We start from the raw sequence: 12,628 nt of genomic DNA, 5'->3' as shown, positions 1-12,628 counted from the left end.
CATTGGAATCAGGAGCATTTATCACCTAGCTGGGTTCTTTCTTGAGCTCTGAAAAAAAAATTATTTGGCTGTACAACCTTTCTCGGGGCTCTGATTTAATGGACTTCTCTGCTGCAAAGCCACTGAAATGCGTTGCCTTTTAATATTTGACATCTCTTCCTCTTTATTACCACCTCAGACAGCCCTTCTAGTCCAGCTGGAATGAGCCCATTAGTCTCTGACAAATAACTCGTGTCATTTGGTGAAAAATATGCAGAAGCTTGGCTGCAGCAATGTCATTTCTAGGCTTGGTTCTGTTTGTGGCCTCCCTCTTCTCTAAATACAGCATCCAGGTCCAGCCAACACTCCCCAGTGTCCTCTTTCTCTCAGATGCCACTTGGTGCTGGGTCCACAGAGCCAGCTTACCTTGCCACTTAAAATGGGGTTTGAGATGGGGTATTTACAGATGTCCATCAGAGAGTGTCAAGAATTGGCCTCATGGCAGCACTGTTCACAATAGGCAAAAGGCGGAAGCAACCCAAGCATCCATCACAAATGAATAGGTTAACAAACTGTGGTACATACATATGACAGAATTGCATTCAGCTTTCAAAAGAAAGGAATTTCTGACACATGCAACAACATGGATGAACCTTGAGGATGTTATACTAAGTTAAATAAGCTAGCCCCAAGAAGACAAATACTGCATGATTCCACTTATTTGAGCTGCCTAGAGTAGTCAGATTCAGAGACAGAAAATAGAAGGGTCAATCCCAAGAGCTGGGGAAGAGGGGAGTGGATACAGAGTTTCACTTTTGCAAGATGAAGTATTCTAGGGATTGACCGAACAACGTTGTCAATGTGCTTAACACTACTGAATTGTGCACTTAAAAATAGTTATGATGATAAATTTTACTGCAACAACAACAACAACAACAACAAAAAAAACAGAATTAGCTTTGAATGCTACCATAAAGGAGAGACTGACACAGGGGAAGTTCCATGAGCACTTGAGTCCTCTCATTTATTTTTGCTTCCTGTATCAGTTAGCTCTTGCTGCATAACAAGCAACTCTAAGATTTTTTATGGCTTAAAACAATGACCATTGATTTAGATTATGATTCTGGTCTGCACTTTGGGCTGGACTCAGCTGATCTAAGTCAGGCTCAGCCGATGTTGGTGGGGGCTGGCAGGTGTAAATGGCTCATCTCTGCTCTCTGTGGCCTCTTTGCCTCCAAAAGACTCACTCAGGCTTGTTCATAGGGTGGTAGTGGCAGGGATCCCAAGAGAGTGAGCAAAAGCAAGCAGATTTTCTTGAGGCTGTGGCTCACATGCGCAGTGTCCCTTCAATCACATTCTGTGGTCAAAGCAAATCACAAGGGCAGTCAAGAAGCAAAGAATGGGAAAATGAACTCCGCCCCATGATGGGAGGGGAGACAAAGAATTTTTGCCATCTACCACACCAGTCGTATATATACCAGGCCCTGTGCTAAATGTTAAAGATAGAAATATAAATAAATCACAGTCAAGTCCGGAGACATACACATAAATAAGTCATTACAACATACAGTATGCTCTAAAGAAGAAAACATGGGTGCTGTGGGAGGATGGAGGAGTGTGAAGGGTGGTGGGATATGAGAGGAGGAGGGGGAGGAGGCAGAGGCTTGGGGATACAGTGACACCTTAACTGGAATTGCAGGACAAAATTGTAATTAGCCAGAAGAAGAAGGGAGGAGGAGAGATTGGGGCAGAGGGCAGGGAGAAAGGTGAAGGCTGGCAGCCTGGGGTACAGGGAGGCTTCAGTGGGGAGTGGAGGAGACTTGCTCCCCCTGCTTGGCTTTAAAGGGTTTATTTAAGCAGAGATGGATGGCCATGTTGTTGGATGGCGTAGGGGCAGAAACAAAGAGACATCTTTGGAGGCTGCTGCCCTGACTCAGGTGAAGAGTGTGGTGGCTCAGAAGGGGGCCTGGGTGTTCCTGAGGCCAAAAGAGAATGGAAGGCAGAGATTTCTAGGCTGTTAAAGAGGCAGGGCTTGGTGTGGGGAGGAGAGGAATCAGCGGGGAGATTCAGTGCCCCTGGGCCTGTGCTTTCTGCCCAGCAGTCTGAGCAGCAGAGAGTTCCCATGGTGCGGCCAGGTAAGGGGGAGGGGTCCTACAGGCACAGGTGGGGCATCCCACCCAAAACCCCAGAGGCCAGAAAACAATACCCTGATATCAGCCAACAAGGACGGACCCTGAGGTCAAGACTTCTCCTCCTCCACAAGCCTGAAGCGGTCAGATTCTGAGGGTGCAGGGGTGCTACTGAAGTCTTCCCCCAAGGCTCAGCTCCCCCAGGCTCCACCTCAAAGCCCCCAAACTGCCCAAACTGGGCACAGCATGGCTGGTTGAAAAGTTTCCCCAGGACCCCACATTCCTCCAAGCCCCTCACACATCTCAGTCCTTGGCTGAGACAGAGGGGGTAGGTAGGGGTGCAGACAGGAGATCAGCTTGTGCCTGGAGCCGGTGCTGACCTCCCGTGGATCCTGGGTCGGGTCACGATGCCCCGAGACACTGTCCCTCTCCAGCTGGGCACTCAGCCGGCAGCAGTAAGCACAAACAGCCTGATCAATACTCTGAATGCACTTGGGGCCCTGCTGTGAAAAAGGAATCCCCTGGTGAGCACTTTCATAAATTGAACATTTTTTCCGAAACTGAGTAATCCTGCCCAGCTATTAAATCCAGATTTCCGCAAAGTCAGAGTAGAAAGTGCTCGCATTTAGACGGTGACCTGGATCTCCAAGCACCTCCCAGTTCTGACCAGAAGTCCCGGGGCGGCAGGCAGTAGGGCCGGGCTGAGGCTGCACACGTCATCGTTGCTGGGACCTTGGTTGGAAGTCAGAGCTTTCAAAGACAATCAGAACACTTTGGGCCCAGGAGGAGTGGTATTTTGTAACCACTGTGTTTTCCTGGCCCCCTGGGCATGGTTAAGGCAGCGGGAGTGGGGCTGCATCCGTCACTCACTGCAGCGAGACGGCTGGGAGGCAACAGAGCAGGTGCCTCTTGATGCTCCAGGGGATCAAGCACCTAGAGCTGGGGCAACTTGCCCAGGGTCACGCAGCCAATTAGTGGCCAAGCTGGAACCAGAACCTAGATCCAGCTCTTGGGAATTCCAGCCTGGAACTCTTTAACCCCCTCACGACTTCACTCAAAAAGCTGACATCACCACCTGGCTCCTGTTTCAGGAGTGAATTCAGTTGGTGGCTCAAGTCTTGGAGCTGCTGTGTGGGTGCAGCAAGCCGTTAGCCTCCACCCAGCTGGACCCTGCAGGTCTCCCCCAATCACCCCGCATCGAATCCTTGCCCAGGCCACAAGCTCAGGCTGCAGGTCCCACTGGCCTCGCCTCCGGCCCAGGCCCCAGCCACCACCTCCCGCACCTCTCCCTACAGTGTCCCCTAGGTCCGCACCCCAACCCCAGACTGAACTCACCATTCCCTCTCTTGCCGGCATCCCCCCAGAAACCTAGAAGTAGTTCTCGCACCTGTGGCTTCCACGATCCCTCCAGCGCTGAGAGCCGCAGTTTCACGGTCTAAATACTCGTCTTTCTCTGTCCTGTCACCATTGATGCTCAGGCCTTTGTCACTTCTCACTTAGATCGTGAAGCCATCACTGCCATCGACGAGGACATGGTGCCTGCCGCCTGTTGAGCACCTACTGTGTGCCCCGGCCACAGCTCACAGTTTACCATGGGCTAGCTCATTTAACTTTCAACAAAGGAGAAACAGGCTTCAGGGGCACCTTCCCGAGGTCACACAGCAGATCGGAGGCAAAGTTGAGGTTTCCCCACCAGGCCTGGATGTGAGGCCCTGTGCTTTCCCATCTCCCATCTGGTCTCCAGCTTCCATCATTCCTCACCATCCCACCTCTATCGCGGTTGCCAGAGGGGTGTGTCTGGCCTCCAGGTCCAAACCTGTCACTCCCCTGAACAGAATCCCAGGGTTCCCTGGTGCCCACAAAACCAAGCTGGAGCCCCTGGCAAGGCTCTTGAGGTCTGACCCTGCCTGTTCCCCACCCCCCAGCAATCACCTTGCTTTGCTCCCTATCTGCCCCACAGGCACCCTCCACACCCTCCATCTAGGGCTTTGGGCCTGCTGGTCTCCCTTGTCCAGGTCTTAGCACACCCACTGGGAGCCTTCCGGAGGCCCCAGCCCGCGGCCCACACACACCCCTGCAGGTGCTTGGCCTGATGTGGGGTCAGTGGTGATTCAGCACTGCCACACAACTCAGACCCCTGCTCTCACTGTCTGCCTTGGTCCTCGGTGGAGCCAGAACCCGGCGCATCCTCAAAAAGAAAGGCTGGCCTGACTGCAAAGCCCACAAGCCCCTTCTCAGGCTCAGGGATTTTCACCAGGCTCTGGGAAGAAAGCAGGGAGCCTCTGTCCTCATTTTGCAGATATAGAAACAGAGGCTCAGAGAGCACAGGGGCTTGTCCAGAGACAGAGCTGGGCTCAAGAGGGAATCTTGACAGGCAGCCAGTGTAGGCCTATGTGGACAGAGATGACTAGTCAGGCCGAGCAGGGCATGCGGAGGGTAATTCTGGAACACCAGCCCGGGTGCAGTATAGACCTGGAGGGCTCAGGGTGACGGCGAGTGGCTTGGAAGCAGGGCTCAGTTCTGCAGACACCCCACCCCCATTTACCTGCCAAAGGACAAAACTCAGCCTGACAACAGTCCAGGTCATCCTGGCCCAAGAATCTGGGCCTCTGATGTCCACTACCAGCCACTAGGGGTTCCAGGGGGCAGGCAGGCAAGGCGAGGCTAGTGGGAGCATTGGTCATCTGAAGGCCCTAACTTTTGTTAATGAGAGTTTATACCAATGAACCGGGGTAGCTGTCAGGCTCTCCTCCCCCCTTCTGAGTCTTGAGGTGGGTCTAGGAGGCATCCCCAGGCTTGGAGCCCACAGGCCTGGGATACTCTGTGCCAGCCTCAGGTGGCCAAGACACCAGGCAAAGGTAGGTGTGCGTCAGGGTGGGAAAGCCCTAGAGGGCACTTCCTGGGACCTGCTGGGGCTACAAGCCGGGCTCTCCCATGCTGAAGCCCCAGCTGAGGGTGGGAGCCCCAAGAGGATGACCCAGGGAAATGGGAGGAGGCGCGCGCAGCCCCTGCTTCTCTCCAGCCTTCCCCAACAGCCCCAGAGGTGTGCGATGGAAGGAGGGGCTCTCCGGGCTCCCCTTCCACCCCGTCCTTCCTCGGGGGCCCCTCTCTGAGAAGCTCACCCCATGCCATGGCTTGAGTGTTTAACATAAGGGACGCTGTTTTTGCAGGTTTTGTGGTTTTTATTCCTTTGAACCATATCCAGCCCATCTGACATCACAATGCCATGCTTTACTTGGTATCAGACCCATCAGCACTCATTGGCATTTGGAGAAGTTGTGCTGTAATTATACAATAGTTTTTAGTTGTCTGTGATAATGTATTCTCTATGTTTCCAATTGTCGGTATGGGAATCTTTTCCCCCAGCCTTTCAATTTCTGGGTTTGATTTTTTTTTTGTATTGTTTTGGTTTGGGGTTTTTTTTTGTTTGTTTGTTTGTTTGTTTGTTTGGGGGTTTTCTGGTTTTGGTTTTGGTTGTTTTTGTTTTTGTTTTTGCTTTGAAAAGTTGTGGTTCCTTTGGTTCCGTGGCTCCTCCTGTTGCTGCTCGTTGACGCATTGTTTGTGACTTCTTTTGACAATCTGTGTTGAGCCAGTCTTGCCAAGAAACAGTATCAAGTATTTTCCTATTTCTCTACTTCTTGAAAGAAAAATTTTTGGTTAAAAAAAAAACAAAACAAGAAAAAAACCTCTTAATGGGAACCTGGCCCTGTCTGTCTTCTCTGTTCTGCAGAAATGTTGAAGGAATTGAACCAGCAGCGCAGAGCGAAAGCGTTTACAGACCTGAAAATTGTTGTTGAAGGCAGAGAGTTTGAAGTCCACCAAAATGTTCTAGCTTCCTGCAGCTTGTATTTCAAGGACCTGATTCAAAGGTTTGCCTTCCTTCCAGCTGTGGTCGGGTCTGTTCCTTTGTAGGACGCTTTTGTGTCTTTTCTCCTTCCCTCTCTTGCAGGTTCCTGAAGCGTGACTCCCTGTCACAGAGCCAGTAGCCATCTCTCCTCCCTCCCCTCCTCCCGAGTGCCCTCTCACACACAGCCTCAGAGCAGCCACTGCCCCCAGCCCGCCCCACGCAGCTTTGCTGGTCACCAGGGGCCTCTGCCAGCAGTAGACAACACCCCTGCCCTGCCCCGAGGATCCCGAGTTCTCAGTGGCTCACAAGCCCTCCCTGGGATTAGGAGAACTTTAGACTCCACTTTAAGGGACCACTGCACACCGTCCCCGTTGGCTCAGCACAGGGTCCCAGGCACCATCATCACTGCTGTCGATAGTGAACTTAATGCCAGGAAAGCACATCGACCAGACTGCCCCCCAACCCCCTGCTGAGGAGCACAAGGCGCCCCCCGGGGCCGCTTTTCCACAGCTTGAGTCGGGGAGAAGAGACTTGTAGCCGAATCCTCGTTCACGCTGCATGCCTTGATACTTGTACACTGAGCCGAAAGCGGCGTTGTCTGAGCACAGACCAGGTGTGTCCTAAACACGGTCTCTCTCAGCCTTTGCGCCCTCCCCTCCGCCCTCTGCCCCGGCTATTTCTACCTGAATGAGTTTAATGGTGCATGAGCATCTTTTTTTTTCTTTTTTCCATTTTGTTGATTTTTTTTTTAATTTGTCTGCTTCATACCCTCGCAAACAAGTCAGGGGCCACCTTCTAGCTCCTTAGTGAGGGAGAGCAGCCGAGGGGGCCGGCCCAGGGTAACGCTCCTGTTTCTCTCACCCATCAGCAGATTAATGCCGCTGCTCATTTTGCCTTGCAGCCTCTCCGGGGCGGACGCTGAGCTGGGACTCGGCTCAGAGTGGGAGGACAGGACCTCTGCTTGCTTCCCAATGCTGTGTTTGGACTTGCCAACTAACCCCAGAGTGACTGTGTTTTGTTTCAGGATGGCACACTGGCTGGCATCTCCTTTCCAATCTCTTGTGCCCGGCGTGCAAGCCCCACCCAGCCGCGCTGGCCCCAGCCGTGCAGGAAGGGGCAGGCTCTTTGTGACTTCCAGCCTCATGGACAGCTTGGGTCTCCCACCCCCCAGTGCTTGGGTCCTCTCTGTCCAAGCACAGGGGTCAGGGGCATGAGCTCTGGGGTAAAGGGGCATGTCCAGTGGCTTCTTCAGGCCAAGGGAGGTCTTTGTGCTACCACTCTTGGCAAATTTTGGTGCTGGCAGTGACCAGCATCCTAGGGCCTTGGTCCCTGCTACAGACCAGCTGGAGAGCACAGAGCGGGCAGGATGCAGGGGCAGGTTGGTACTCAGTAATGGCCCAGCCCTGGGCTAGAGAGATGTGGGCCAGAGGAGCACAGGAGTCCTTTGACTGTCTTTAGATACCTTACGTGTAAAACCAAACTTTTTCACAACAGAGGACACCACTTGGTGGGAACCCAAAAGTCGTGAAGGCTTCTTAGGCCAAAAAAGAAGGAGGAAGAACATTCCAGGCAAAGGGTGGGTTGCCTGGAATGTTCTAGAATACAAAGAATGTTCTGGAATGTTCTAGAACGCTCCAGACAAGGCATGGGTTGCCTGGAATGAAAAGTTGGGACAGAGACCATCATAAGCAGTGTGGAGGGGAAGAGAGCCTTCCCAGAGATGGGTGTGAGCTGGGGTGAGATAGGCAGGCAAGTCCAATCCCTGGGCTACAGCCCTGGGCTTGGTCTGAGGATGTGGGGACCATTGAGAGCAGTGGGAACAGGATGGCCACCTGAAGGTGAAAGAACTGTACGATGTGCCTCAGTGACCCTACCTGGAAAGGATGGGGGCACTGGAGCTAAGAGGCAGTCCCTGGAAGGGAGAGGGCACCCCCCACCCTGGGAGCTAAGAGACCTGGGTTCTACACCGGACTCTGCCACTTGTCCTATGACCCTAGGCAAGTCACGTCCTCTCTCTCAGGCCTCAGGTTGTCTCATCTGTAAAACAGGAGGTTGGTTCCAACGACATCCAGGTTTCCTTCAGGCTCCAGCATCCCCGAGTGGCAGTGTCGGGGGGTGGGCACGGCCAGCCCTGCAGAGGCTTCCCATGTACCAGCCCCAGGATGTGAGAAAGGTGAGGTCACAAGGTAGGACGTGGGTCCGAGGACCACTGTCAGGGCAGAGCTAGCGGGGATGGTGAATTGAGCGTCTGGCCTGGCAGGCTTGTGGCTGACAGATGCCCAAGTAGAGATGCCTGGTAGGCAGCCAGATCGATGGATCTGAGCCCAGAGAGGTCTGAGGTCTGGGGAGGCTCCATGGGCGTACAGGAGGGGCACTCACGGAGGAGGGGAGGCTGAGGCCGGGCCCAGGGGTGCCCCTGTGGTTGAAGGTCCCAAGGTTAATTTGCAGCCATTTTAAATTCTACTTCCCTTGTCCTAACCTTGGCGTACGTACATCATCGTTCCTGCCCATAGCTGCAAACAAATTCCTCCTGTGGGGAGGAAAGTAGACTCTGCAGTGAGGTGATGTCCTCTCTGGCCATGTAAAATCCTGGAGAAGTGCACACTCTCAGGAGCAGCTGGTGCTACCACGTGATTTCAGTCTGCGTGCGACCCTGGAGATGGCGCAGCGGCCAGGGTGGCCCAGGAGGAGAGGTGGGGCCCTGCCCGCTGAGCCCGAAGCAGGCGCTGCCCGCTCCGGCGGCTGCACTAGGGAACCAGAGAGAGTAGGGGCAGCCTGTGTCCACGTGGTGTCCCGGTCCTTACTCTCATGAGGGCCGCAGGGAGACTGTCAGGGGCAGGGTGACGCCTCCCTGCCGCCCCAGGACCCGCACCCCTGGGGGCTCAGGCTGGACTCCTGCCCACCCCCGTCCTGGGACCCGGCACACAGTCACCACTCCAGCCCCAGTGAGGACGCTGTCCCAGCCCCCAGCCAGTGGAGACCCCAGTGTGGACACCCCCTCACCCGGGGCCATGGGGCAGACATGGGGAAACCAAGTCATCCAGCGAACGAGGAGCCCCCTGGGTGCCAGGTCTCACAGGAAACACCAGATGAGGCAGGTCTGTGCCCTCAGCCAGGCAGGGGAAGGGGGTGGAAAGAAGTAAGAGCAGGACAGCAGACTGAGCACAGTCAGGGGGATAGAGGCTCACTGGCAAAGCGCTGAGCTGTGGGAAGAGGGGTGTTCAGGGACGGCCCCCGGATGTGGTGGTATCTGGCATGGGTATTGAACAGAGGATGGGAATTGCCCAGGCTGACAAGGGGGACAGAGCACGGCTGACAGACAGGAGCCAGCTCGGGACAGCAGGGTGTCCAGCACAGCAAGGAATTCAGAGTCACCACAGTGCCGGGTGCAAGGTGGCGATGGAGGGAATGAGGCCAGCATAGGGGCCAGACCCCAGCCTTGGCCGAGCCTGGAGGTGTCACGGTCAGCTGTGTGTTCCATACGGATGACAGGCAGTGAGCAGGACAGCCAGGTGTCACGGTGTCCTCTCCCGACTAGCTCAGCTGCCCAGGAGCCCCAGGCCTGCCCCCCCACTTTGCCCACAGGCTCTCTCCTCACGTGTGTATGTCCCTTTGGTGTGGCTGCAACAGCTTCTTTCCATAGTCTTCCCTTATTTTGTTTCAGACTCTTGTCTTTTTTCCCTGACAAGGCCACGACCCAGCCCACAGGGAGACGTGTAGAGATGTCTGATGTCATCCTGAAAAATCCCCCCACTAACCCTCAGAAGCAGGTACCATTAATATGCCCACTTTGCAGATGAGGAAGTTGAGGCCCAGAGGATTTTAAGTAACCAGTAGGTCTGGGATGGGAATTGAGGTCTGACTCCAAAGCTCATGCTCTTACCGTCCATTTGCTAGCCCAGAGAGGAACAAAATTGTAGTCTTGTGCATGAAGCCTATAAGGAAAGAAAATAAAACTCAGGGTTGACAGTGTGGACAGATAGGCCAGGAGAAAGGATGCAGAGTGTGTGTGTGTGTGTGTGTGTGTGTGTGTGTGTGTGCGCGTGCACGCGTGTGTGCACCCACATGCGCCCCTGTGTATCTGTTGGAAACATTTGTAAACTGGCCACTGGATCTGTGCAAGAGAAGACACAATCCTCACCTGAAACAGGTACCTAGGCTGTGGCCACTTGCCCCCGTCCCCGGGAGCAGGCTGTGTCCTCTGGAGTGAGGAGCACAGGAGGGGCTCTGGGCAGCCACGGAGAAGAGCACATGAGGCCGTCAGGAGGCGCAGAGCAAAGCGGTGCTGAGACCCCCGGCTGCCTCCACACCCCATTGTCATCCCATTGAGTCCCTGTGACAATCAGAGGTGAAAGCACGGCAGGAAGAGGAGCCTCGGCTTTGTCCTCGGACAATGTGTGGAATAGGGCTGCGCCATCACCACACCTCGCTTGCATCCAGGCCGGAGGGGACCCCACCAGGATTCTGTGGACTGAGCCCCAGGTTTCAGGAAGGGGGAAGGCCATTTTGAGTGGCCATTAGAGTTAGTGGCGTTCTGGGGTTACAGCCTCCCAAGTCCAGAGGCACTTCTCAACCCCTCTGAGCAGGGCCTGAATCTGCCCTGGCTGTTTTGGGGAGCCCATGAAGAAGTCCCTTCACTTATCCCCAGGAGCCAAGGAGCCCTCAGGCATGGTTGGTGCCACTGGAGGCATTGGCTAGACTCCCTGGCCCGGCAGGCTGCAGGCCCCATCCCAGAGGACAGGGATAGTCCTTCAGAGATCACAGACGTACGGCCCTCCCTGCCAGCACCTGCGAACATGGCGCCCAAGCCTGGGTGGGGCAACATGTGGAGCCCGGAGAAGAGCTGCCCCCATCACACCAAGCAGGCCAGAGACCGGCACTACCTTCCAGCCAAAACCCTCTTCTCACCAAGTCTGTTGGAGCCAATGGCACATTTGAACTCTATTTTCTTTTTGTATTAAATGAAAATGGATGGACACACTGATTGGGCCAAGCTGATTTTCACAAGCCCCATGGGTAGGCACTGGGCTTCTCCCTCCATCCTTCTCTCCAGGGAAACTTAAAGGGATCTACCTAATTGAGTGACACAGATGTTGGAGGTAGGGTTGCCCAACAGACGTTAACACAATAGTCAAGCCATATGCTGCCTTTCCCCTCCTTCCCTGTGAAGTTGGGTGTTTGTGGGTGGCAGTCTGCACCCCTTTCCTGGTAGAACAGACAGGTGTGGCTGGAAGAGCAGATCAGAAAAAGAGAGACTCACACATCTCGGAGACCAGCAGAACAATGTGAGTCAGATGCATCGCCAAATCACCACGGGTGGGCCAGAGCCTGCCTGAGCTCTGAAGGTCCCCGGGACCCAGTGAGGCTAGTGTGGGCCGGGTTGGTGCCCTGGAGCTGGCGACGTGCCTGAGCTCCTACGCACGCAGTGGGGTGGGAATTGCATTGGAAGAGTGGAGTCATCCTCCTGAGCAGGTCAGGGTGCCATCCATATTCACCACCTGCTCCATGACTGCCCCCCCATCCATCGCTGCCCCACAGATCTCCCCCCATTATTCCATATCTAACTTGCAAAATGAAAGCATCTGCTCCCTGAGGTATGTGAGGGGTAGGCAAAGGACCAAAGTCTGGAGAAGGCAATGCTTAACCACATGAGCGAATTGCTGATGGAGGGATCTCAAACGCTCTAATATTTGGGATGAGGCATTCCTGGTACATCCACAGACCCAGACCTGCCAAGCAGAGGCTGTGTCACTACCCTGTGAGAAGGTGAGCCTGGGGGCTTTTGGTCTTAGGACAGAGCCCCAGATCCTGTGCAGGCTGGACAGCACCAGCCTGCCCCATACTCCCACCCCTAGTGTTAGGTTCATGGCCCAACCTGACAAAGCTATCACTGACCATTCCTACCCTGTTCCACCCCCCCCCCCAAGGCCATGTCATGCCACACTAACCAGCAGCTCCCAGTACCCCATTGCTGCTGAGTGGAACAGGATGCTTGGACCTCAAGAGCCAGCTAAGACAGGGACAGAAAAGTCAATTATGAAGGACATGGCTCCCCACCGGTGACCAGGGCCACCCATCAGGGGCACTGCCTCCCAGGGGATCCCTGCTCATGGGGAAGAGACCTGAGGCCCAGTCCCAAGACCATCTGATGACCAGCAATGGAGAGTCACCACCAGCCTCTCAGTACCACAGAGGTCTTGCGTAGACCATGGACTCACATGTGCAGATGAGCCACACAAGGCCTCAGTGCCTGGGGCCTCACCCCCTATAGATCTTGAACTCAGCTCCCCACCAAAGCCTCCATTACATTCCCAAGTATTCCTCTGTAGTCAAGTGGAATGGTCATTCTGCCCATGACATCTGGTATCTGGCCCCAGGGGCCTCCAGCAACTCCCCAAAGTTCCTTTGTCCAGCAGCCCCCTGCTTTCCACAGGCAACTCACAGAGGTCCTGAAGGAGCAGCTACAGCTAACCCTGGACAGCACCCATGATGATCAACGCCCCACGTGCCTCCTCATGTCATCCCTGTGCTCGTTAGCCATCCAGGCACCACCCTGTCCACAGGACCCTCCCCGTGGCTCAGACTCTGGGCAGGACAAGCATCTTCCACGAGCATGACCACAGTTGTTCCATCAAACTCTGCACTCAGGACTTGCCTGGCCTTCCATCTGCCC

The 12,628-nt window shown here is 54.7% G+C and overlaps 1 protein-coding gene across 1 annotated transcript in view; it reads left to right on the top strand.

Moving 5' to 3' along the window:
• The window catches only part of KLHL29 (kelch like family member 29), a 305,494-nt gene that overhangs the window by 275,698 nt on the left and 17,168 nt on the right, over window positions 1–12,628 (top strand). Inside the window, exon 6 of the mRNA XM_072767585.1 lies at window positions 5,839–5,977. Within this exon, the coding sequence (XP_072623686.1) occupies window positions 5,839–5,977 (139 nt within the window). The remainder of the gene's footprint in view (window positions 1–5,838; window positions 5,978–12,628) is intronic.

The sequence above is a fragment of the Vulpes vulpes genome, chromosome 8, assembly GCF_048418805.1.
Source record: "Vulpes vulpes isolate BD-2025 chromosome 8, VulVul3, whole genome shotgun sequence".
Taxonomy (NCBI): domain Eukaryota; kingdom Metazoa; phylum Chordata; class Mammalia; order Carnivora; family Canidae; genus Vulpes; species Vulpes vulpes.
The sequence above is the reverse complement of the archived record's forward strand: the minus strand, read 5'-3'. Positions and strand labels throughout refer to the sequence as shown.